Consider the following 19,781-nt stretch of genomic DNA (forward strand, 5'->3'; position numbering starts at 1 on the left):
GTTATTCTGCTTTTGATGCGTTTAATGCGGCGGCAACCTTCAAAATCAAAAAGGGGGCCTGGCTGGCTTTGCTGACTATATCCATCCAACAATATCAACGAACATACATACATACTACATACGTATTAACATATCAGCAAAACGTGAGCATGTCGGTCACAAAACAGATTGAGAATGCGTGCTTCTACAGAGGTACTTGTTATTTTCATTATTTTATGAAAACATTTTGTTGGCCGTTTTGTTTATATTTCTCTCTGCTTTATGTTTGCTTTCGGTTTTTATTTACTTTTTGCATTTTATTCAATGTGGATATTGGCCCCCCATTTGGCCAACAACAAAAATAAAAAAGATAATAAAACGGGGTTTTTTATGAGTTTACCAAGAAAATGTTTACCAATACACAAATACATTAAAAAGGTGTTTGGAGTTTTTAAAGTTGAAACGATGATGATGACGATGCGTAAATTCTTGTGTAAAACACAAGAGCCCCGACAGATCGGCCGGCTGTCTACGTGAGAGTTGTGGCACAGACCACAACGAATTATTGCTTGGCCGATTTTATACGACTATGCATGTTAACGGTTATGAATCAGCAGACTTAAAAAAGAATTATGTATGTTTGTGTGTAGTGTATAGACTAAGTGGAGAGTTTTCGGAACAAAGTCATTTTTAACTTAAATTGATTTGTCCAAAATGAACAAACTTTATTTGACTTTGAAAAGGTGATTATTTTATTTGATGAGCGATGGTGAAATTTGATAAATTTTCTAGAGCTGATATAAAATCGAATTGCGAAATACCTACAATGTCACGTGACTTATGAAAAATGTCATACAGACTTTAATCAAAATAGGTAATCATGTCATGACAAGGCACAGTGGTTGCTATGATCCAAAATCCAATTTCCTTGGCTAAAACTATTTAAGGGTCCATTTTGTGTTAAAATTGATTATTATAACCTCAACACACAACACGGAAGTTGGACATAGGAAGGCTGCAATCACAAGAGATACACTGAAGACACTTCTCTCATATCAATGAGTGCCGAGTCCGAAAGGACTATTTTTTACACATGGTGATAGAACCACCCGGGTGTATACAGTGTAAGGCGGGTGTTCTTATCATTGCACCACTGTGACACCCAAGAGATAGCCACAGCATATTCCACTCAATTTCAGGTCAGTGGCAAAGTATTGCCAACTCCATACAAACAGCTGCAAAATTCATACTTGGATACCAAAGACTTCTACCAAAGATTGACCATAAGTCACGTGACATTGGTGAAGTATTGCTACTGAGGAGAGAACTCCGGCATATAGGGCTACTCTCTTCAGTGACAACGCGTAGAGCACGAAAGAGGTATGGGGAGAAAAAGTGAAAAGAGAAACGTCTTTTCCGCAGGAAGAAGAGAGAAATGAAAAAGGGGGATTAACAAGTAAAAAAGTATCAGTCGGCTTTGCCGTCAGAGATATACCCTCAGCCTATGTGAATTAAAACTTTCATCTACGAAAAGATCGAATTTTGTTTCCCTTTTTGGAAATTTGAACTTGCCGACAAAAATGTGGATTAGGATTAAAGTTCAAAGCAGTTGTGGCGGAGGTACTTAAAGGGATGGACCGACATAGTCCATTACTTACTTAGTTGGCCCATTACAGAACATTTGTTCCATAGACCGAACTAAGAAAAGATCTCCATTCCTCTCTGTTTTTCGCTTGACTTTTTGGAATACCGCGCCTTTCCATTTCTTCATCCACTTGTTTGCTCCATCGAAGCTTAGGCCTGCCGATTCTGCGTGCACCGCCATGTGGCATGTATTCATACGCCTTTTTAGCGGGTTCATCATCGCTCATTCTCATGATATGGCCAGACATTGCGTGGAATACCTTTGGTCGGAGGGGACTGTCGAATGCTGCTTAATAATCGACAAAAAGGTGAAATATGTCGATCTGCATCTCTTGGGTCTTCTCTAGGATTTGCCGCAGGGTAAATATCTGGTCAATGGTGGACTTGCCAGGTCTAAAGCCACATTGGTATGGTCCAATTATTTCGTTGACCATTGGCTTTAGTCGTTCGCACAATATCCCTGACACTATCTTATAGGCAATAGGGAGAAGACTTATGCCCCTATAGTTTGAGCATACTGTCTTATCTCCATTCTTGTGGACGGGACATAGGATGCTCAGGTTCCAATCGTCGGGTACGCGTTCTTCCTGCCAGATGGTGCTAACTAGCTGATGCATACACCTTATCAGCGCGTCGCCTCCGGTTTTAAACAGCTCGGCTGGTAAGCCATCGGCTCCTGCTGCTTTATTATTCTTCAGCCGGTTGATTGCTGTTTTCACCTCATCTTGGCCGGGCGGTATACATTCTATACCATCTTCTGGGATTGGATCTGTGGTATCATCGTCTTCGCTACTATTGGATACCAGCAGATTGGAGAAATGTTCCTTCCATATCCTGAGCACGCTATCAGTATCTGTTACCAGGTCCTCCTCTACAGGAGGATGTGCCTGTACCAAAGCCATCTGTTTGATGTTTCACTCTTTGGTAGAATTTTCGGACTTCATTCTGTCTCCTGTACATCTCGATTTTTTCACACTCCCGCTTTTCCATTTCTCTCTTTTTCTTGCGGAAAAGCCGTTTCTCTTCTCTCCCGATATCTCTCTCGCGCGCTACGCGTTGCTACTGATTGTAAAGTAGCTCTATATGCCGCATTTTTCTCTTCGGTAGCAGCACGACACTCCTGGTCATACCATGAATTCCTTTGTGGAGGTCTCTGGAATCCAAGTATGCATTTTGCGGCTGTTTGCATGGAGTGGGCAATATGTTGCCATTGTGTTGTTATGTTATCGGGACAAGGAGTGCTCGCGTTAAGCATTTGGGCTAGTTGAGTGGAATATGCTGTGGCTATCTGTTGTGTTTGCAGCCTATCGATGTCCAACTTCCGCGTTGAGTCTGTTCGTGCTTTATTTGCAACGTTTAGACGGGTACGTACCTTTGCTGCAACAAGGTAGTGGTCCGAATCAATGTTTGCGCCTCGGAACGATAGTACATCCAACACGCTGGATGAATGTCTTCCATCTATTACAACATGATCAATTTGATTACTTGTTCTTTGATCTGGAGACAGCCAGGTGCCCTTATGAATATCGAGATGATTAAATCTGGTACTGCTAACTACCATGTTTTTTGCAGCTGCAAAGTCTATCAGCCTCATACCATTGTCAGATGTTTCACTGTGGAGACTGAATTTCCCGACTGTTGGGCCAAAGATATTCTCCTTTCCAATTTTGGCATTAAAATCGCCTAGAATGATTTTAATGTCATGGGCAGGGCAACGGTCATATGTTTCTTCTAAGCGCTCGTAAAATATATCTTTGATCTGTTCGTCCTTTTCTTCAGTGGGAACATGAACGCAAATAAAGCTGATGTTGAAGAATTTAGCTTTTATTCGAATTGCAGCAAGTCTTTCATTCACTGGGGTGAAGCTGGATACCAGATGTTTTAGTCTCCGACTAACTACGAATCCGCAACCAAACTCATGCTTTACGTCATGGCAGCTATAATACAGTGCGTCACCTTTAGGTGTTGTTGTGACGCCTTTCCCAATCCATCGTATTTCCTGTATGGCAGTAATATCGGTCTTGTACTTTTCAAGTACGTCTGCCAATGCGAAGACTGCAGCTTCTCTATAAAGAGTGCGAACATTCCAGGTGCAGATTCGCAGATCATGGTCCTTAAAACGTTTGCGGGGTTCGTCAACTTTAGAGGGGTTTGTTTTTCTTTTCTTTCGTTTTTTCATAGTAGGATGTTTTTTTCTAGGGGAGGGTTACTAACCCGACGCCCGAACCCAAGTTTTTAACTTTATTATGGGTGAACGCGCGGCACATGTTAGCTCACTACCTTTAACGGGTGTTAAAGGCAGTTCCCCAGGTGACACCACGGGGAGGTCAGAGAATCCTGGGCTTTGCCATGTTAAAGCCGGTCAAGACCGTTGTTTGGTATCATTCATCCCCTACGTCACCCATTAAAGACGTGGTTTTTATTTGGGAGCCATACCTTTTCGATAGATAAAACGCCCACTAGTCATTTTAGTCATCGTATAACTTTTGAACCAGTATGCCAGGAAGCCTGGACTTGTCCGGGGAAAACATTATATCGCTGTAAACTGGACCACACTGAACAGCATCGGTATACATTTTCAAAGGATCTTCGAACAGACCCTAAACTGCACATTAGACACAAATGTTGAATTTTTGTGGAGAACATACCCTAAAGAGTGTCTCGGTCAAAATATTAGGAGATCCAAAAAATATTAGGAGATCCAAAGTTTGGACCAAATTGGTTGCCCCGTTCAAAAGATATCGTCCGTACCATTTTATTGAAATTTTTTAAGTATTGGGGGAAGTACAGAATGTTGAGGACCAGTATTGCCCATCTTCGAAATGAAAATAAATTTGGACAAAATTTACCAAAAGCCGAATTTTGGACTAAATCGGTTGATCAGTTCGAGAGTTATCGTGCTCTCCAGTCACTATATATGGTGCCATATGGTGTTTTTTTTACACCTTCGGGCTGTTATCTAAAGAATTATGGACTTGCCCCTGAAAAACAAAAATCAAAGAGCAGGTCTTAAAATGAACTTATCCGAAATTTTGTGTGGGAGGAGTGGACAAATATAGTCCATATTCGAACCTGATATATATCTGGTAGAAATATTAAGTTGTGTAAAGTATGGACCAAATCGGTCCCTCTCTTCAAGAGTTACCGGGCGCACAATTTTTTGAACATTTTTGAACTTTTGTCGGGGAGGTACCTGAAGGAGTGGACCGATATGGCTTACCTTCGAACTTAAACTAAGTTTGGACAAAACACTACAAAGACTAAATTTTGGACCAAATCGGCAGATCCGTGCGAGAGTTATCACTACACACGGTGTCATAGGGTTTTTTTTCACCTTTTAGGGTATATTCTCAGGAAGTATGTACTTGCCCCTGATGAAACTTGTACCGTCGTATGTGGGGCAGTGAATAGAAGTTGTTACAATAAAAATCAAAGCGATTCGATAACAGGCCCTAAACTGAACTTTTGCCAAATTTTGTTTGGGAGGTACCCGAAGAAGTGGACCGATAAAATCCACATTTGAACCTCATCTATGTCTGGTAGAAATTTCACGATGTGTAAATTATGTACCAAATCAGTTACTACCTTTAAGAGTTATCGTTCGCACATTTTCGAACTTTTGTGGTGGAGGCACCGGAAGGAGTGGACCGATATGAACTAAGTTACGAAGGTCAAATTTTGGACCAAATCGACTCCAAATTGTCTGAAGCTGATTTCGTCCAAACATACTTGGGGCCTAAACTATTATTTCCATGATGCACATTTTGCTTGTATGAAAAAATAAATGCTCAGGGTATAAAAAATCGAGAGGAACAGGCGCGAAATTACGTTTCTACATTGTCTGTGTGGGCAGATATGGAATGTTTTTATTTCGGGTCATATGACATTGATGGCTAGTGGAAACACATCTTAAGTTCTATGTCTCATCGTACTCGATGATTTGAACGTTGATTGAGTGCTCAAATTATAGGGTCATAAGTCTGCTTCCTATTGCCTATAAATTAGTGACCAGGCTTATAGTAAATAGGGAGCAGACTTATGCCTTATGTTGCGAGAACGACTAAATTATTGGGCTATACATTGCTGCTTTAGACTAGGAAAATTGGTGCGTTTAAGAGAAAAATTTTTCGAAAGATCTACCGGCTAATATGCATTGATGGCTGTATCGAGCTGTATCGGCTTTACAACGATATCAGTATGGTTAAACGTATCGAGATACAACAATTACTTTGGCTAGGCAATGTCATGAGAATGGACGATGATACCCCCACTAAAAAGGTGCATATATAGAATATATACAGAACAGGAACGCCATGGCTCCAATGGAGTAATTAAGTGGAAAACGAAAACAAAGAACACGATATTCAAAATTGGTAAAGGAAAAAAAATAGAGGACATTGGGAGTCTATTGTTAGTTCAGCTTATAGGACAAATGTTTTGTACTCGTAGTTATCCAACTAAATAAGTAACCTCAGCTTTGTACTAAATGTACTTAATTGAAATAATAGTTTTAGACGCCTGATATTTTAAGACTAACGCCGTTTCCACCAATATAGACTCGATTAGCCATGTCGACTCATAGGTAAGGCTGGCTTGTGCGCAGAATAACTCTATAACGGGGAAACCGATATGTTCCAAACTTCTCAGCCTTACGGATAAAATGTTCCTTATCAAAATAACAGTTTTGGACCTCATGCATTTTTCGACAAAATCCTTTTCAGACAATTTGGAGTCGTTTTATCCCTGTCCGTCCATCAGTCTGACTTGTGTTAACGATAACTCTCGAATAATAGTCATATTTTGTTTGAAGATGGACCAAATCGGTCTATTCCAATTACTCCCACTGAAAAGTAGTATTTCTCCAAGGCATAGAATAGGTACAAACGTGCAGTTTAGGAACAAATACAAACCCAAAAGCCACAAACAAAATAAACACATGCACCAGAGGGCGCTTATTGAGAGCAAGGTAGCGTGAATTTCAATGTAAAACATATTGAAATGTATGCGCACTTGCTCTCAGTAAGCGCTCACTGTCTATCTCTAACATATACACACATTTATAAATGGTGGTGGTTTATTGAAAGGCATAGAAATACCAAACACAAAAGCAACAACAGACACATAGGTACATAAAAAATTCCAAAGAAATACATAACAGACTTTAATAAAAGAAAAATTGAATGAAATAATTCAAAAAAAAAAAAAACAATTTTAAAAAGAAAAAAAAAATATAAAGAAACATCGTTGAACGCTTCTCCATAGTTGTGAAATAAAACACATTTTCCTCGAAGTTGAAATCATCAGCGGGAAATCGGCATTTAGAATCAAATGATTATATAATGTAATAAATAGGTACATCCATATTTCAAATATACATATCAAGCTTTTTGCAGAAAATTAACTTATGTTGAAACTGAGGTATGGGGTATTGTAACTCGCGATCAGTTTTACTATACCATAACTTTTGACCGCATTTCGGTAAAATAAACTGTTTTAGCCCGATTCACCGAGAAGTTTCTTAAAATAATAATTTGAGTGGAAGCTGGGGTCGCACTAATGTAAAAAATCGGAAAAAATCGTTGAATTAAACGAGTTTCATTATGTTATTTTCCAATTAGTGGTTTTACAACACAATGTAGAGCTTAATGCTCAAAGAAGAAGTTAAAGAGTACACTTCAGAGTTGAAGTTTCTAATGTATGATTTTTTAATATATCCACTGTATCTACCTCAAACGGATGCTGACATTTTGAAACCTGAAAAATGGGGTTTTTGAATTTTTGCTCTAATCGGGACGCGCAGCTGGATTCCGCTAAAAGCTTATTATTTGATTGTAGTACTCGCGATTTCTCATTTTTTAATGTATAACATGAGGGTGTAGCCCTCACAGGATCACAGTAATCTGCGCCCAAACACGAAATTTTTGTGCGTAAATTTTTCTCAAAAACCTATTTTTTTGGTTTAAAATGTACAAACGTCATTCGATTTCCGTGGAAACCCGCGTAAATTTAGTTTTTTTACGTTCTGAATCTAACAACCCACGATGCCTAAAAATCCACCCACTAGATCGGCAGATATGATACCCCTCAAATTTCGAAAATTTGCAAGAAATTATTTTGAAAATATCGCATATTAAAACGCGTTTTGGATGTGCCAGTTTTACTTAAATAAATAGATCGATACGCGTGTTTAAACTGTGCGAAAACAGATATTTAAAAACTCTCGTAAATCCACAGATATAATAGATTTTTTTCTTAAAATTGAGTGCGATGCTACATCCACGGTTCTTGATGGATCGCATTGAAACGGCATAGAATGATGTATTTTTTAATGGTGATTATTGAAATCGGATGCGCATAAAATGTAAATGAACTTCGCGGAAATTATGACTATTTTACTGTATTTTGCACCCTAATATGCAGTAGATGCTACATCGTGGCAGCCAAATAGAATTTGACAAACTGTACATCAAATAAAAGGGATTGATTCGCTGTGTTGGAAAATCGGATGCGCATCATGTCATTTTCATAATTACGCGGTTTATATGCGTCTCAAATGTTGTAATATTCAATATAACATTATTTTAACGTTATGCCACAATTGGAATTCCTTGTGATTTGATATAATGTTCTAAAAATATTCGCCAATAGGAAAACTATAAGCGAAAAATTTGTTACAACGGAATATCATCATTATTGCGTGAAATTTTCATGAAAATGCCGAGGAACTCAAACATTTTTTCTCCAACTTTTCCTATAAAACCATAAAAAAATAAAATTAGAATAATATGATTTTAATTTTTTTCCTAATATTTTCTTCGTATTTTTGCAAATAACATGAATACTATAGCTCTAACCTTCACAACTTAGGTTTCATTTTATTCCTCAAAATATCTGGATGCTGTTATAATTTTTTTATATATTTTTCGTAAGTATGAGCGCTATTGTTTCAAAAATATGTTTGTAAATACGTGAAATTATTTAACAAATTTGATTTGTCGCGAATCCATTGAGACTTTGCGATTTTTTTTTTTTTGCATCATCGCAAAGGTTTCGAATTCAGTTAACGATAAAAGGATATAACAGCTAACTATATCAAGCCGCGATTTTTTAGAATTTTTTCTAATTATCATAATTAAAACGGTCATATCTTTTGCGCGCAACGATCTATGTTAGTAACGAAAACAGATTTGGAATGCAGATTTTTTCTTAATCTATGTACCAAAAATCATTGATGTTGTATCAAATTTTTTTTTGATTTTTTGAAATGGAAAAGACAATTTTAGAAATTTTTCCTGATATGTATATGAAAAATGTATTGATGTAATTACCAATATTAAATGCGATTTCTTCCTTGTCCAATAAAATATTCCCATTCACTTTTAGATTCATTTATACAATTTCCAATTATAAAATGTATGTAAATACTGATTTATTCACTCACTTTACCGTCTTTACTCAACGATTGTGTTAAGAAAACTGAAGAAAAAAGAACAAAATTTTTTTCTTTTTTCCTTCGCTTGCTACGTTGGTTAACAACAACAAAACACGAAACACATGTGTTTGGCCGCATACACACCACCATTTATTGTAAAACAGAATTCCGCAGCCGCGAGAGCCCTGCTGTTACTCTCTTTGACAAAAATCCTCTCTCTACCCATAAAAATTATGTTCTAACATAAAAAATATGTTGGTACCCAAACAAATAAAATTGAGATATGTTGGAAACATATATTTGTTTGGACACAAAGAAATTATGTTTGGATCCAAACATATATTTATTTGCAACCAGTCCCAAACAAATATTTGTTTGTATCCAAACCTATTTCTAACATATATTTTTCTGCGTGTACCAAATCTATTGGCAAAGGTTCACATTTATTCGGAACATCCACAATTACCAAGATAAAGGCCAAAAAGCCGTATATTTTGGAGAAAACTTCAAAATAACTAATTGTTGGGCAAAAACAGATATCGATTGTGTAGCCGGTGATCGACCTTAATATCTGGCCGAAGGTCTGCCTCATGCGGAAACTATGATTTTGGGATAACATTTTGACATTATGCCTGTTCCAGGACCAGCAAGAATCTACTAATTTTTACTACGATAACTATTTTTCTTTTAAGTTATCGGAAAAAATAGAAAAAAAAGTAGATTCTTGCAGTTCTGGAACAGACCAATTTCTATGAGAATGGAGTAAAATATTTTTATTGACTTCAGTCTAAAGCCGAAAACACATCCAACGTTTGAGTAAAGTTTTGTGTTGGCTGTTGAGAAAAAACAACAACAACAGGGCGATGCCGACACCAAAGTCCAGCGTTGATCTGTTTGCCGGCATATACATATTTCAAATGAATTTGAATTTTTCGGCATCATGCATTTACCCAAACGTTGGAGTGTTTTCAGCTTAACAGTTTTGGGTTTTGCTTCTTTTCGTTATGTCACATGCTGAGGGTGCATCACTAATGGCAAAGAATGTAATTCTAATTATTCCCTTTTTAATTTATCCAATCTCATATGTCCATGTGTGTTTTTAATAAAAATCAAATTCAATTATCCAATTATGTGCATATATGCAATATAAGATACACAATACGGTTTCATATCAGATATCAAACGAATTCATTGAATTTCTCAATGAGATGTGCTTTTAGCAGCTCAAAGCAATATGCAAATGCTTATCTTCATTCATTCATAAATTCATAAATTGTCATAAGCATTTGCAAAACTGCACTGTTAAATACGCATTTAAATTGCATTTATGGACAGCAATTGAGAAGGAGGTTCTATAAATAAGTAAATATGAATTTCAACTGGAGAGGGGGAGGAATAGAGAATATTATTTCGTGAGTGGTGGTCATCTCACTCTGGTCACCTAACAAATGGTTTTTAACCCTCAGCCTTTAAGCTATTTACACTTTGATACGACCAAAAATGTGCCTCATCGATGTAATGGTTTTAGACCCCAAGTATGTTTGTACGATATCCGTTTCAGACAATTTTGAGTAGATCTAGCAATGTCCGTCCTGTCTGGCAGGCTGGTGCGCACGATAACTCTCGAACGGGTCAATCGATTCGGTTCAAATTTTGGGTATCGAAATATTTTGTCCAGATTCGATTTAAGTTCGAAGATGGGCCATACAGGTCCACTCCTTCAGGTACCTCCCCCACAAATGTTCAAAAATTGTCGCAAAACTCGTGCGCACGATAACTCTTGTAGGGAATAACCGATTTGGTCCATACTTTGCACATCGTGTAATTTCTACCAAGCTTAGATGAGGTTCCAATATGGACTCAATCGGTCCACTCCTTCGGGCACCTCCCACACAAAATTTCGGAAAAGTTCATTTTGGGACCTGGTTTCGAATCGCTTTGATTTTTGTTTACGTAAGTTGTATTGGATGCCACCGTGGTGCAAAGGTATGCACACCCGCCTTGCACGCTGAAGGTCATGGGTTCGATTCCCCGGCCATTCAACATCAACATTTTCAACGGTGGCAAAATACCCCTCAGTAATGTTAGCGACATTTGCTGAGTATTTCAGTCATGTATAACTTCTCTATAAAGTGGTGTCGTAAGACACGCCGTTCGGACTCGGCGAAAACAGTAGGTCCCATATCATTGAGCTAATATGAATCGGGGTGCACTCATTGATATGAGAGAAGTCTCCCTTGTCCCGTATGGGATGTTTGTGGAACAATTATATAAGTTGTATTCGCTGTCCTTTATACGACGCTGTAAGTTTCATTAGGGGCAAGTCCATACTTTCTGAGAAAATAGCCTGAAAGCTACAAAAAACCCTATGACACCGTGTGTAGTGGTTGGAGCGCAAGATAACTCTCGAACGGATCTGCCGATTATGTCCAAAAATTTGGCTTTCGTAATATTTTGTCCAAACTTAGTTCATGTTCAAAGATGGATTATATCGGTCCACTCATTCCGGTACCTCCCCCACAAAAGTTCGAAAATGTTCGGAAAATTTGTGCGTACGATAACTCTTAAAGGGAGTAACCGATTTGGTCCATACTTTGCACATTATGAAATTTTTACCAGGCTTAGATGAGGTTCCAATATGGACTCAATCGGTAAACTCCTTCGAGTACCTCCCACACAAAATTTCGGAAAAGTTCAGTTTAGGGCCTGCTCTCGAATCGCCTTGGTTTTTGTTGTAACATCTTGTATTCACTATCCCCTATACGACGGTACAAGTTTCCTCAGGGGCAAGTGCATACTTCCTGAAAAAATAGCTTGAAAGTTGAAAAACAAACCCTATGACACCATGTTTATGGGTGGAGGCGCAAGATAATTCTCGAACGGAAATGCCGATTCCGGCCAAAATTTGGCCTTCGTAATATTGTTTCCAAACTTAGTTTAAGTTAAGTTAGTTCCTTCAGGTACCTACCAAAAATATTCGGAAAAATTGTGCGCACGATAACTCTTGATGGGAGTGACAGATTTGGTCCATACTTTACACATTCTCATAATATCTACCAGATATAGATCAGGTTCGAATATGGACTATATTTTTCCACTCCATCCCGTACCTCTCACACAAAATTTTGGATAAGTTCACTTTAAGACCTGCTATTGAATCACTTTGATTTTTGTTGAAGCAACTTACATTCGCTGCCTCAATTACGATGGTAAAAGTTGTTTCAGGGGCAAGTCCATACTTCTTGAGAAAACAGCCCGAAGAGTGTAAAAACCCCCTATGGCACCCCCATGGTCTATGTCGGTCCATTCCTTTAAGTACCTTTTCCGCAAAACTTTTGAACTTTATTCCTAATCAACAATTTTGTCGGTTCATACGACCAAAATTTTGAAACCCCCTAAACACATAAGTTTTTTTGTGAAAAAAGTGTTTCAATTTGCACAGGCTGAGGGTATATCTCTGTCGGCACTTGTTTTTTTTTACTTGTATTTTTTTTTTAATTTTTTTGTACATTTTACTCTGAGAAGTTCAAATTTCGCCCATTCGGTCCGGCCCCCCAAAATTGTGTTTAGATTAGAGCTGAACCCAGAGAGAGTATTAATGGATGTCCAGGTATGGTGAGACTTAATTAAAATTAAAGGCCTGTGTATGGCTGGTTTAGGGGCATGTGTGATTTCGTCTGTGGCAGACTGTTAAGAATTCAAGGTCAGACTGTATATGCCTAAAAAACTCTTCAAAGTACCTTGGCACGACCGTACGTCATAAAATAAGAGCAATTCCTATTTCACCATTTCAAATTTAGGGGTATTCCCCAAAATTATTTATATCATTGTTTGTAGTTGTCTCATTTAAATGCAGTCGACAACATGTAACTGCACTCAACAATTGAAGGTTACACGAGCCCATGTGCCTTCCTTCCTTCTCTATTAGGCCAAGCTACGAAATTACATTCATTGAATAATGCATATTACTATAGCAAGCGATTACGATCACGATAAGTGTTTGTGGTCTTACCTCAACATCCGACAAACAAAATGCACATGCCTATCTTTGATTGATGGGGCACATTTAAATGAAAAAAATAATAAAAAATAACAAAAAACACGTATTCTATAAACAAATACCTGGCCTATAATTAGCCTATTGCAAATATGGGAAGTAAACAATAATACTAGAATTTAGTTTATAGGTCTAAATAATTTTAATATTTTTTAATATCAGCAAAAAACTGCACTTATGACATTTGACAATTTAGCCTAACACAGTACATGCCCACAGAGTAAATCAGCGAATCCGCTGCAAAGAAACACAAAGAGATGATTAAAGCAAACACATACCAACTTAGCGTAGAGCAGTACCAGCAGTACTGTTGCAGCTCCGCCAGCAGAATATTTAAGCCTGAACTTGTTCTCATTCTTAGACAATTGGCCCTCTTATATGGTGGTACGCCAATGTTTGACTCTGTGTGCAAAATTTGCACTACAAATGACAGAGAAGATGCAAAGTTTACTGCATCACAGTAGGTGTTAAAAATTAGTACATAGTTTTGTTTCAATATGTCCCCATATAACGGTACCACCCGATTTAAGGTATTTTGATGATATTAGCTTTTTTTGGCCGAACTAGCTGAAATTTGACATTTGAGTATCTCCACTAAAAGTTGCCAAGATAGGTCCACGTTTTGGTATAGACACCATATAACTGTATTTTGAGGCTTTTAGCTACATTTTCAACCCAAGTTTGTTTCAATTTGGTACTTGGAGTTTAAAGAGGTCAAAAAATTTTTGTACCAAAAATGGTGGAGACAGATCCACGTTTTGGTATAGCCTCCATATAACGGTACCTTCCCGATTTAAAGTATTTTGAGGCTATTTCCTAACCGAATTAGCTGAAATTTGACATTCAATGTTCCCAATGGCCAAAAAGCTTATCCACTCAAAATTACCAAGATAGGTCCACGTTTTGATTTAACTGTACCTCCCGATTTAAGGTATTTAAAGGATTTTAGCTAAATTTTTTGACCGAACTAGCCGTAATTGGACACTTGACGTTTTCAGTGGTCACTAAACTTATCCACCAAAAAACATAGGTCACTAAACTATAGTCCCCATATATCGATTCCTCCCAAAATAGTTTGAAGCTTTTAGCTACATTTTCTGACTAAATTAGTTGAAATTTGACATTTGATGTTCCCAGTGACCAAAAAGCTTCTCCACTAAAAATTACCAATATAGGTTCACATTTTGGTATAGCCCCATATAACGGTACCACCAGATTTTCGCTATTTTGAGAATTTTAGGTACATTTGAGGTTCCCAATGGTCCCGAAATTTCTCCACCAAAAGTAGTTATGGACCTTTGCCTAGCCAGAATAAGTGTTGGCAAAGTTATGTGACCTATGTAAGATTGGAAGGTCAGAGTATCTATCTCATATCTACCTAGTATTCGGTGCCTTTTTAGTATGCAACACGGGGCACCTACAAAGTAGATGTTCGGCATTCTCTATCACCTCCGCATCCCCACATAACCTGCAATAGTCAATGCCACAGTCATCCCATTTTGAAACGAGAGATCTCACTCTGCAGTGACCCGTTATAAGTCCCATCGTGATTTTCATCCCCAACTTGTCGAGTGAGGTGAGGGAAGTTTGCCGACGTATTAGCACATTGGTGACGGGACAATTTCATCAAATGGTAAGTCGATAGACTTAGGGCTACCTTGGAGCTAAGTCATCTGCTACTTTGTTTCCCATTATATTACTATGCCCGGAACCCAACATAGTTTAACGATAGCTCGAAAGTTGATGATCCGTGACTTGAGGGCCGCTTGACTATCCACGTATGTAATCACCAGTCCTGTAAGATTACTTCAAGCCCTTTCACCAATTCTGCAGTTTTCCTGATAACAAGAATCTCTTCCTGAAAAACGCTGCAGCTATCGTTAAGCTTGTATAAGTGTTTAAGTAGTGCGTTCTAGCATTAGACGCCGGCGCCAGAGCCTTCTTCCATTTGGATCCATATTGCCAGACCGTCCAGAGGAAAGATAACGGATAAAGAGTCAAACCTGAAGGAGATAAGGCATATAATCGCTTACGCAACACCTGCCTTTAATTCAGCTGATTTTCGAAGTGTGAACTTCGCCACGATCCTGACTCTCAGAGTCTAAAAGTCGTTCTTGCCGCATGAAAGTAGAGGTTGGAAATCCAAAATAACGTTTAAGGCGGCCTGAGAAGTACTTTTAATTGAACCGGCAATCAGTAATTACACAGTGTTTTGTACACGCAATAGTTTGGATAGTAACGCTTTTTTCCTAATTGCTGGACAGGACAATGGTTACATACAACCAGTGTATGATTTGCAATTTAGAGTGCAATAAGTCCTTTCCTCGTTTGATCCTTGTCAAGCGATGGTGCCGGATAGTTCCGTGGTATTTTGTTTCCGTAGAAAGTTCGAGTGCGATCCCGCCCAAGACTAGAGGCTGTGCAAATCGGGAATTTTGCATTTCCTTGTGATAAGTACAAGTTCCGTCTTCTCCGGGTTAACTCCAAGACCCTTGTAATGGGCCAAGCTTGCAAGTTGTGCCAAATCACTTTGCAAGTGGTCAGACAGGGTTTATGACCAAAAACTATTAAAGGAGTAAGAGAACCCCACCCCCAACCTGTGGTGTGTATTTGTTAACAGTTTTCCTCTACTCACGAATTGATGTTTCTACTTTTCAACTTCTCATCAATCCATTCCACAAGGATAGAGGAAATCTGTGTTGCTGATGGATTCAAGCTTCACATTATTGTCGAGAAAGGCCACCAGGGTTATGTTTGACTTCTCCAAATTCTTCACAGCGTGCCCCACCCCCTCATGTAGGGCGGTTTCCACTGATTTACCATTGATATATGCGTGCTGGGATCTACTGATCTGTTTGGGATGTAATAGTGTTTGAATTTCCAGATCCAGTTACCTTTCCATCGTTTTTTTATAGAAAGCAAGAACGACTAATTGTTCTATAGCCCTTGGGTAATGTGTGGTCCGGCTTCCCCGCCTTGAAGATGTAGGTCCCCTTTGCCTCTTTCCACAGACCAGGTATTTACAAACATTCCTTAAAAATCTCCGTCAGGATAAACAGTGCTGGCTCTGCCACATTCTGAAGTATTGCCGGTCCCGGTGATTTATAAGGCTGAATGCTATTAATCACCCACAGAAGTCTTGGGCGGTATGTAACACTGTAACAGCTGTTCTTTCTCGACTATTCGGGTTTGATTCTTGCTTGCTGTAGGCAGAACACAATGAAAATACCGGAAAGTGAATCCCTGATAGCAAATCTAGAGTCTCTAGTCCAGGAACCATCGCTCCATTCGATACTACCTATGGATTTGTGATCCTTAGATAGTATCTTGCGAATTCTAGCCGCTTCATTAACTTCCCCTATAGATTCAATAAAACTAACCCAAGAGTTCCTTAAAGCTTTCCTGATCTCATTCTTGTACTTATTGAAATGAACATTGCAGGCATCTTAATTCGTACTGAGATTCGTCTTAATGACTTTATTGAGAGATGTTCTTGCCTTACGAAGATTGACTAATTTTTTACTCCACCAAACCGGTTGGATTTCTTCCCAGAATAAGTGATTGGACAGAAGTCCTCACAGCAATTCAGGAAAGTATTAGTTAGGATTCGACTGTGTGTTTTTGAAGCTGTCAGAGATTCGAATTTACCCCAGTCCGTTCTCCTCGGATTTCTATGGGTACTTTATATCAATCCAAGTATAAACATACATACATGTGGAATCTTGTGACCCGAGAAAGAACACTTTTCAGATACCCTCCAATTCTCTATTTCAGAGTGGTTTATGTTGGCTAGGGATATAGGGATGTTACTCCTGCTATATATCCTTACATTTTTAAATGCTAATTTTTTGCTTCACGGTATAATTTGTATATACAGGTAGGTTTAAAGTTTTAAAGTTATCAACATTTAATTTTTTTAGCTCAGCTTGCATCATTTTCAGTGACACTCAATGTATACTCATTTTTGACACCAACTGTAACATTAATTTCGCAAAACAGTTTATCTGTTGCATTTTTTTCAACATTCTTATTCGGATGTGGGGAGAAGATTTAGAAATAACTTATACATCTTACTCATCGCTGAAAAAGAGATACCGAACCTAATACAATACCCTACTCAAAACAAATTTAAATGTAAATTTTGTGAGTTGGCAGGGTAAATTAAAATTCCTCCTTGTGTGTGCTATAGATTGCGACTTCGATATGCCACATATGGACCATTGAATGGAAGCAGTTGCAAAAGACCGACTTGCATCTGCTAAGCCGATTTCAAAGAGAGCGAGAGTTGCAAGCTATTTGGTTAAAAATAATGTGTATGTACGTGTGCTACATACCCCCATGCACCGTATGTATTTTCATCTATGTGTGAGTTTAATTGTTTTTTTTTTCACTTTTTTGTTTTGTTTTGCCATTCATCATCAATTATTGTTATTGCCTGCATAGGGTACGTCGTACTATGCAGATATATGCATGTATGTGATATAGACAGTCGAGTGAGCGTACGGCGGAACAGCCGTTTCTAAAACGTTTTATTCTCATGGTAGTGGTATTTGTGCTGTTTACTCACCTTGTCATCCCTCATGCACCCGTCTATTGGCCTGCTGCTGGTGGTTTGGCTGTTTTAGTGTTTACGTTTTTAATAAAAGATCATTAAACAAAGCCGAAACACATCAGTTGATATTTAGACGTTGACGCGTTCGTATCATCCGGTTTATTTGTTGCGTTTGACCCAACATATTTTCTTGCTTGCTGCAATCTATCGCAGTGCGTTTAAATTTGTGAAGCCAAAAAGTGAAATACAATCCAAAAAAAGAAGACACAAACGTCTAGAAATTTCGGTGTATTACTTACAAAAATCACTTTGGAATAAACAAAGTTAATAAACATTTAAAAACGAAGACATAAACAAACAAATCACAAATTATGCCACCCACCGGTATCTCACTCGACGAAGTTGATCGCCACCACTCACATCATGACTATAAAAATCGTTTTGATCCTGCCCATGTCAACGGAAATGGTACACAAATAGCCGATGACGATGAAGAGGATATTTATACAGAAGTCCGCAAACATACAAGGTAAGAGGAGCAAGCGTTTGCATTCTGCACTTTCTGTGCTTGGTAACAAACGGCGGCGACCAGGTTCAATGTTAAAAATGTTCAGATATGTTCACAAAAAACTAATACAGTAGGGATGTCGTGTAGGGAAAATTGTGGGGTTTGAAATCCACATATTAATGTGAAATATTAAAAAAAATATCTTTATATGAAATATAAAGTCAACATAAAACTAATTTGTTTCGACTCTATGATACGTACCTATACTGCGTCCGGTCGAATTTTCAAAATTGTTCCAAAACATCCTCGAGGCATCTACAAAATCAATACTGCAACAAATATTATTCCAAGTATCAGTGACAAGAATTTCCATCATAAAAATCTGAAGTTGGTCCGAAAAATAATAGAACTAATAAAAAATGCTAAAAACGGCAGTCTCGATTCCAAAGGCTTTTAGCAGGCGTACAGAAATAAGGCCCCAAACATGTATATGGAAAACAACAACAAAACATTTGAGGCCTATTTTCGTCTTTTTGGGACCTTTTTTAATTTAGCGAACAAAAATTAGGGTGTAATTTCATAAATTTTATTAAAAACAAACAATGAAACGGTGCCCGGACATAACTCCCAACAAATTTTGGGAGCAAAGCGGCGGTATTCGACGAAGACATATACGAAATGTCTTCGTCTAATACCGTCGAAAAGCCAAATTTAAATTAATTATTTAAATTTAAAATTTAATTTTCGCCTGCGCCGCTTTTCGGTTTTATAAAAGTATTGCAATTTTTAGAAGAACTTTGTATTCAGTAAAACTGAAAATATTTTTGTAAAAATTCTCGCGATTTTTTTAGAAATATTTTCGCCTGCGGTGCTTTTCGGCTTTAGAAAATTATTTGCATTTTTTTAGCAAAACTTTGTATTTCTAAAATTGTGAAAATATTTTTGTATTAAAAAATATTTGCATATTTTTACAAAAACTTTGTACATTCTTAACTTTTTCAATTACTATTTTTCCTCTGCAACACTCCAAATCAATTCAAACACAGTTATAAAAAATGGAGAGTAGAAGCGGTTTCAATATGTTGAAATTATAAAAAAGTATAGCCATCAATAAGTTACTTATTACAAACTATTGTATGGATATCTTTAACTGACGTAGTTCATATTGAAGCTGGATCTAATTTTGAGTGTCATTCCTTTCGATATTTATTGTGCCAACCAGCCATTTTGGTTGGTCGACGTGGTATTTTTGATATCGTCAGCAAGGAACAGCAAGGGTTAACTTCGATGGAATTTCAAAAGCCCTTAAACTCAGGAAGCGTGGACTAGTCCAAACGAAAGAAAAATTTCAGGTCCTCCGAATAGTCCATATTCGAATCAAATCTATGTCTAAAAGATTTGTTAGGATGTCAAAAGTTTAGGCCAAATCGTTCAGCTTGTACCGTCATACGGCCAGAGTTTAATGGTAAATATCTGGTCAATGGTGGATTTGCCAGGTCTAAGGCCCCATTACACAGTGGTCCCACTGGTATGGAAAGGAGTTATAATCGAGTTAACGCCTTGAAATTTTAAACATAGTTTTATAACGAGCCCAAAAGGGAGAAAAAAA

General features: G+C 37.8%; 1 protein-coding gene across 4 annotated transcripts in view; it reads left to right on the forward strand.

The window, feature by feature from the left end:
- LOC141389780 (uridine phosphorylase 1-like) overlaps nucleotides 1-19,781 on the forward strand; it is a 111,580-nt gene that overhangs the window by 50,918 nt on the left and 40,881 nt on the right. The window contains exon 1 of one of the 4 annotated variants that reach the window (XM_073961835.1): nucleotides 17,600-18,193. The exons of 2 other annotated variants lie outside the window; for them this stretch is intronic. In XM_073961835.1, the coding sequence (XP_073817936.1) occupies nucleotides 18,036-18,193 (158 nt within the window). In that variant the 5' untranslated portion in view covers nucleotides 17,600-18,035. Of the gene's footprint in view, nucleotides 1-17,599; nucleotides 18,194-19,781 lie in introns of those variants that run through there. One more of the 4 variants, XR_012409173.1, reaches the window with a different exon arrangement.

This window comes from Musca autumnalis, unplaced genomic scaffold, assembly GCF_047663935.1.
Source record: "Musca autumnalis isolate F117 unplaced genomic scaffold, ASM4766393v1 scaffold_1, whole genome shotgun sequence".
Taxonomy (NCBI): Eukaryota; Metazoa; Arthropoda; class Insecta; order Diptera; family Muscidae; genus Musca; species Musca autumnalis.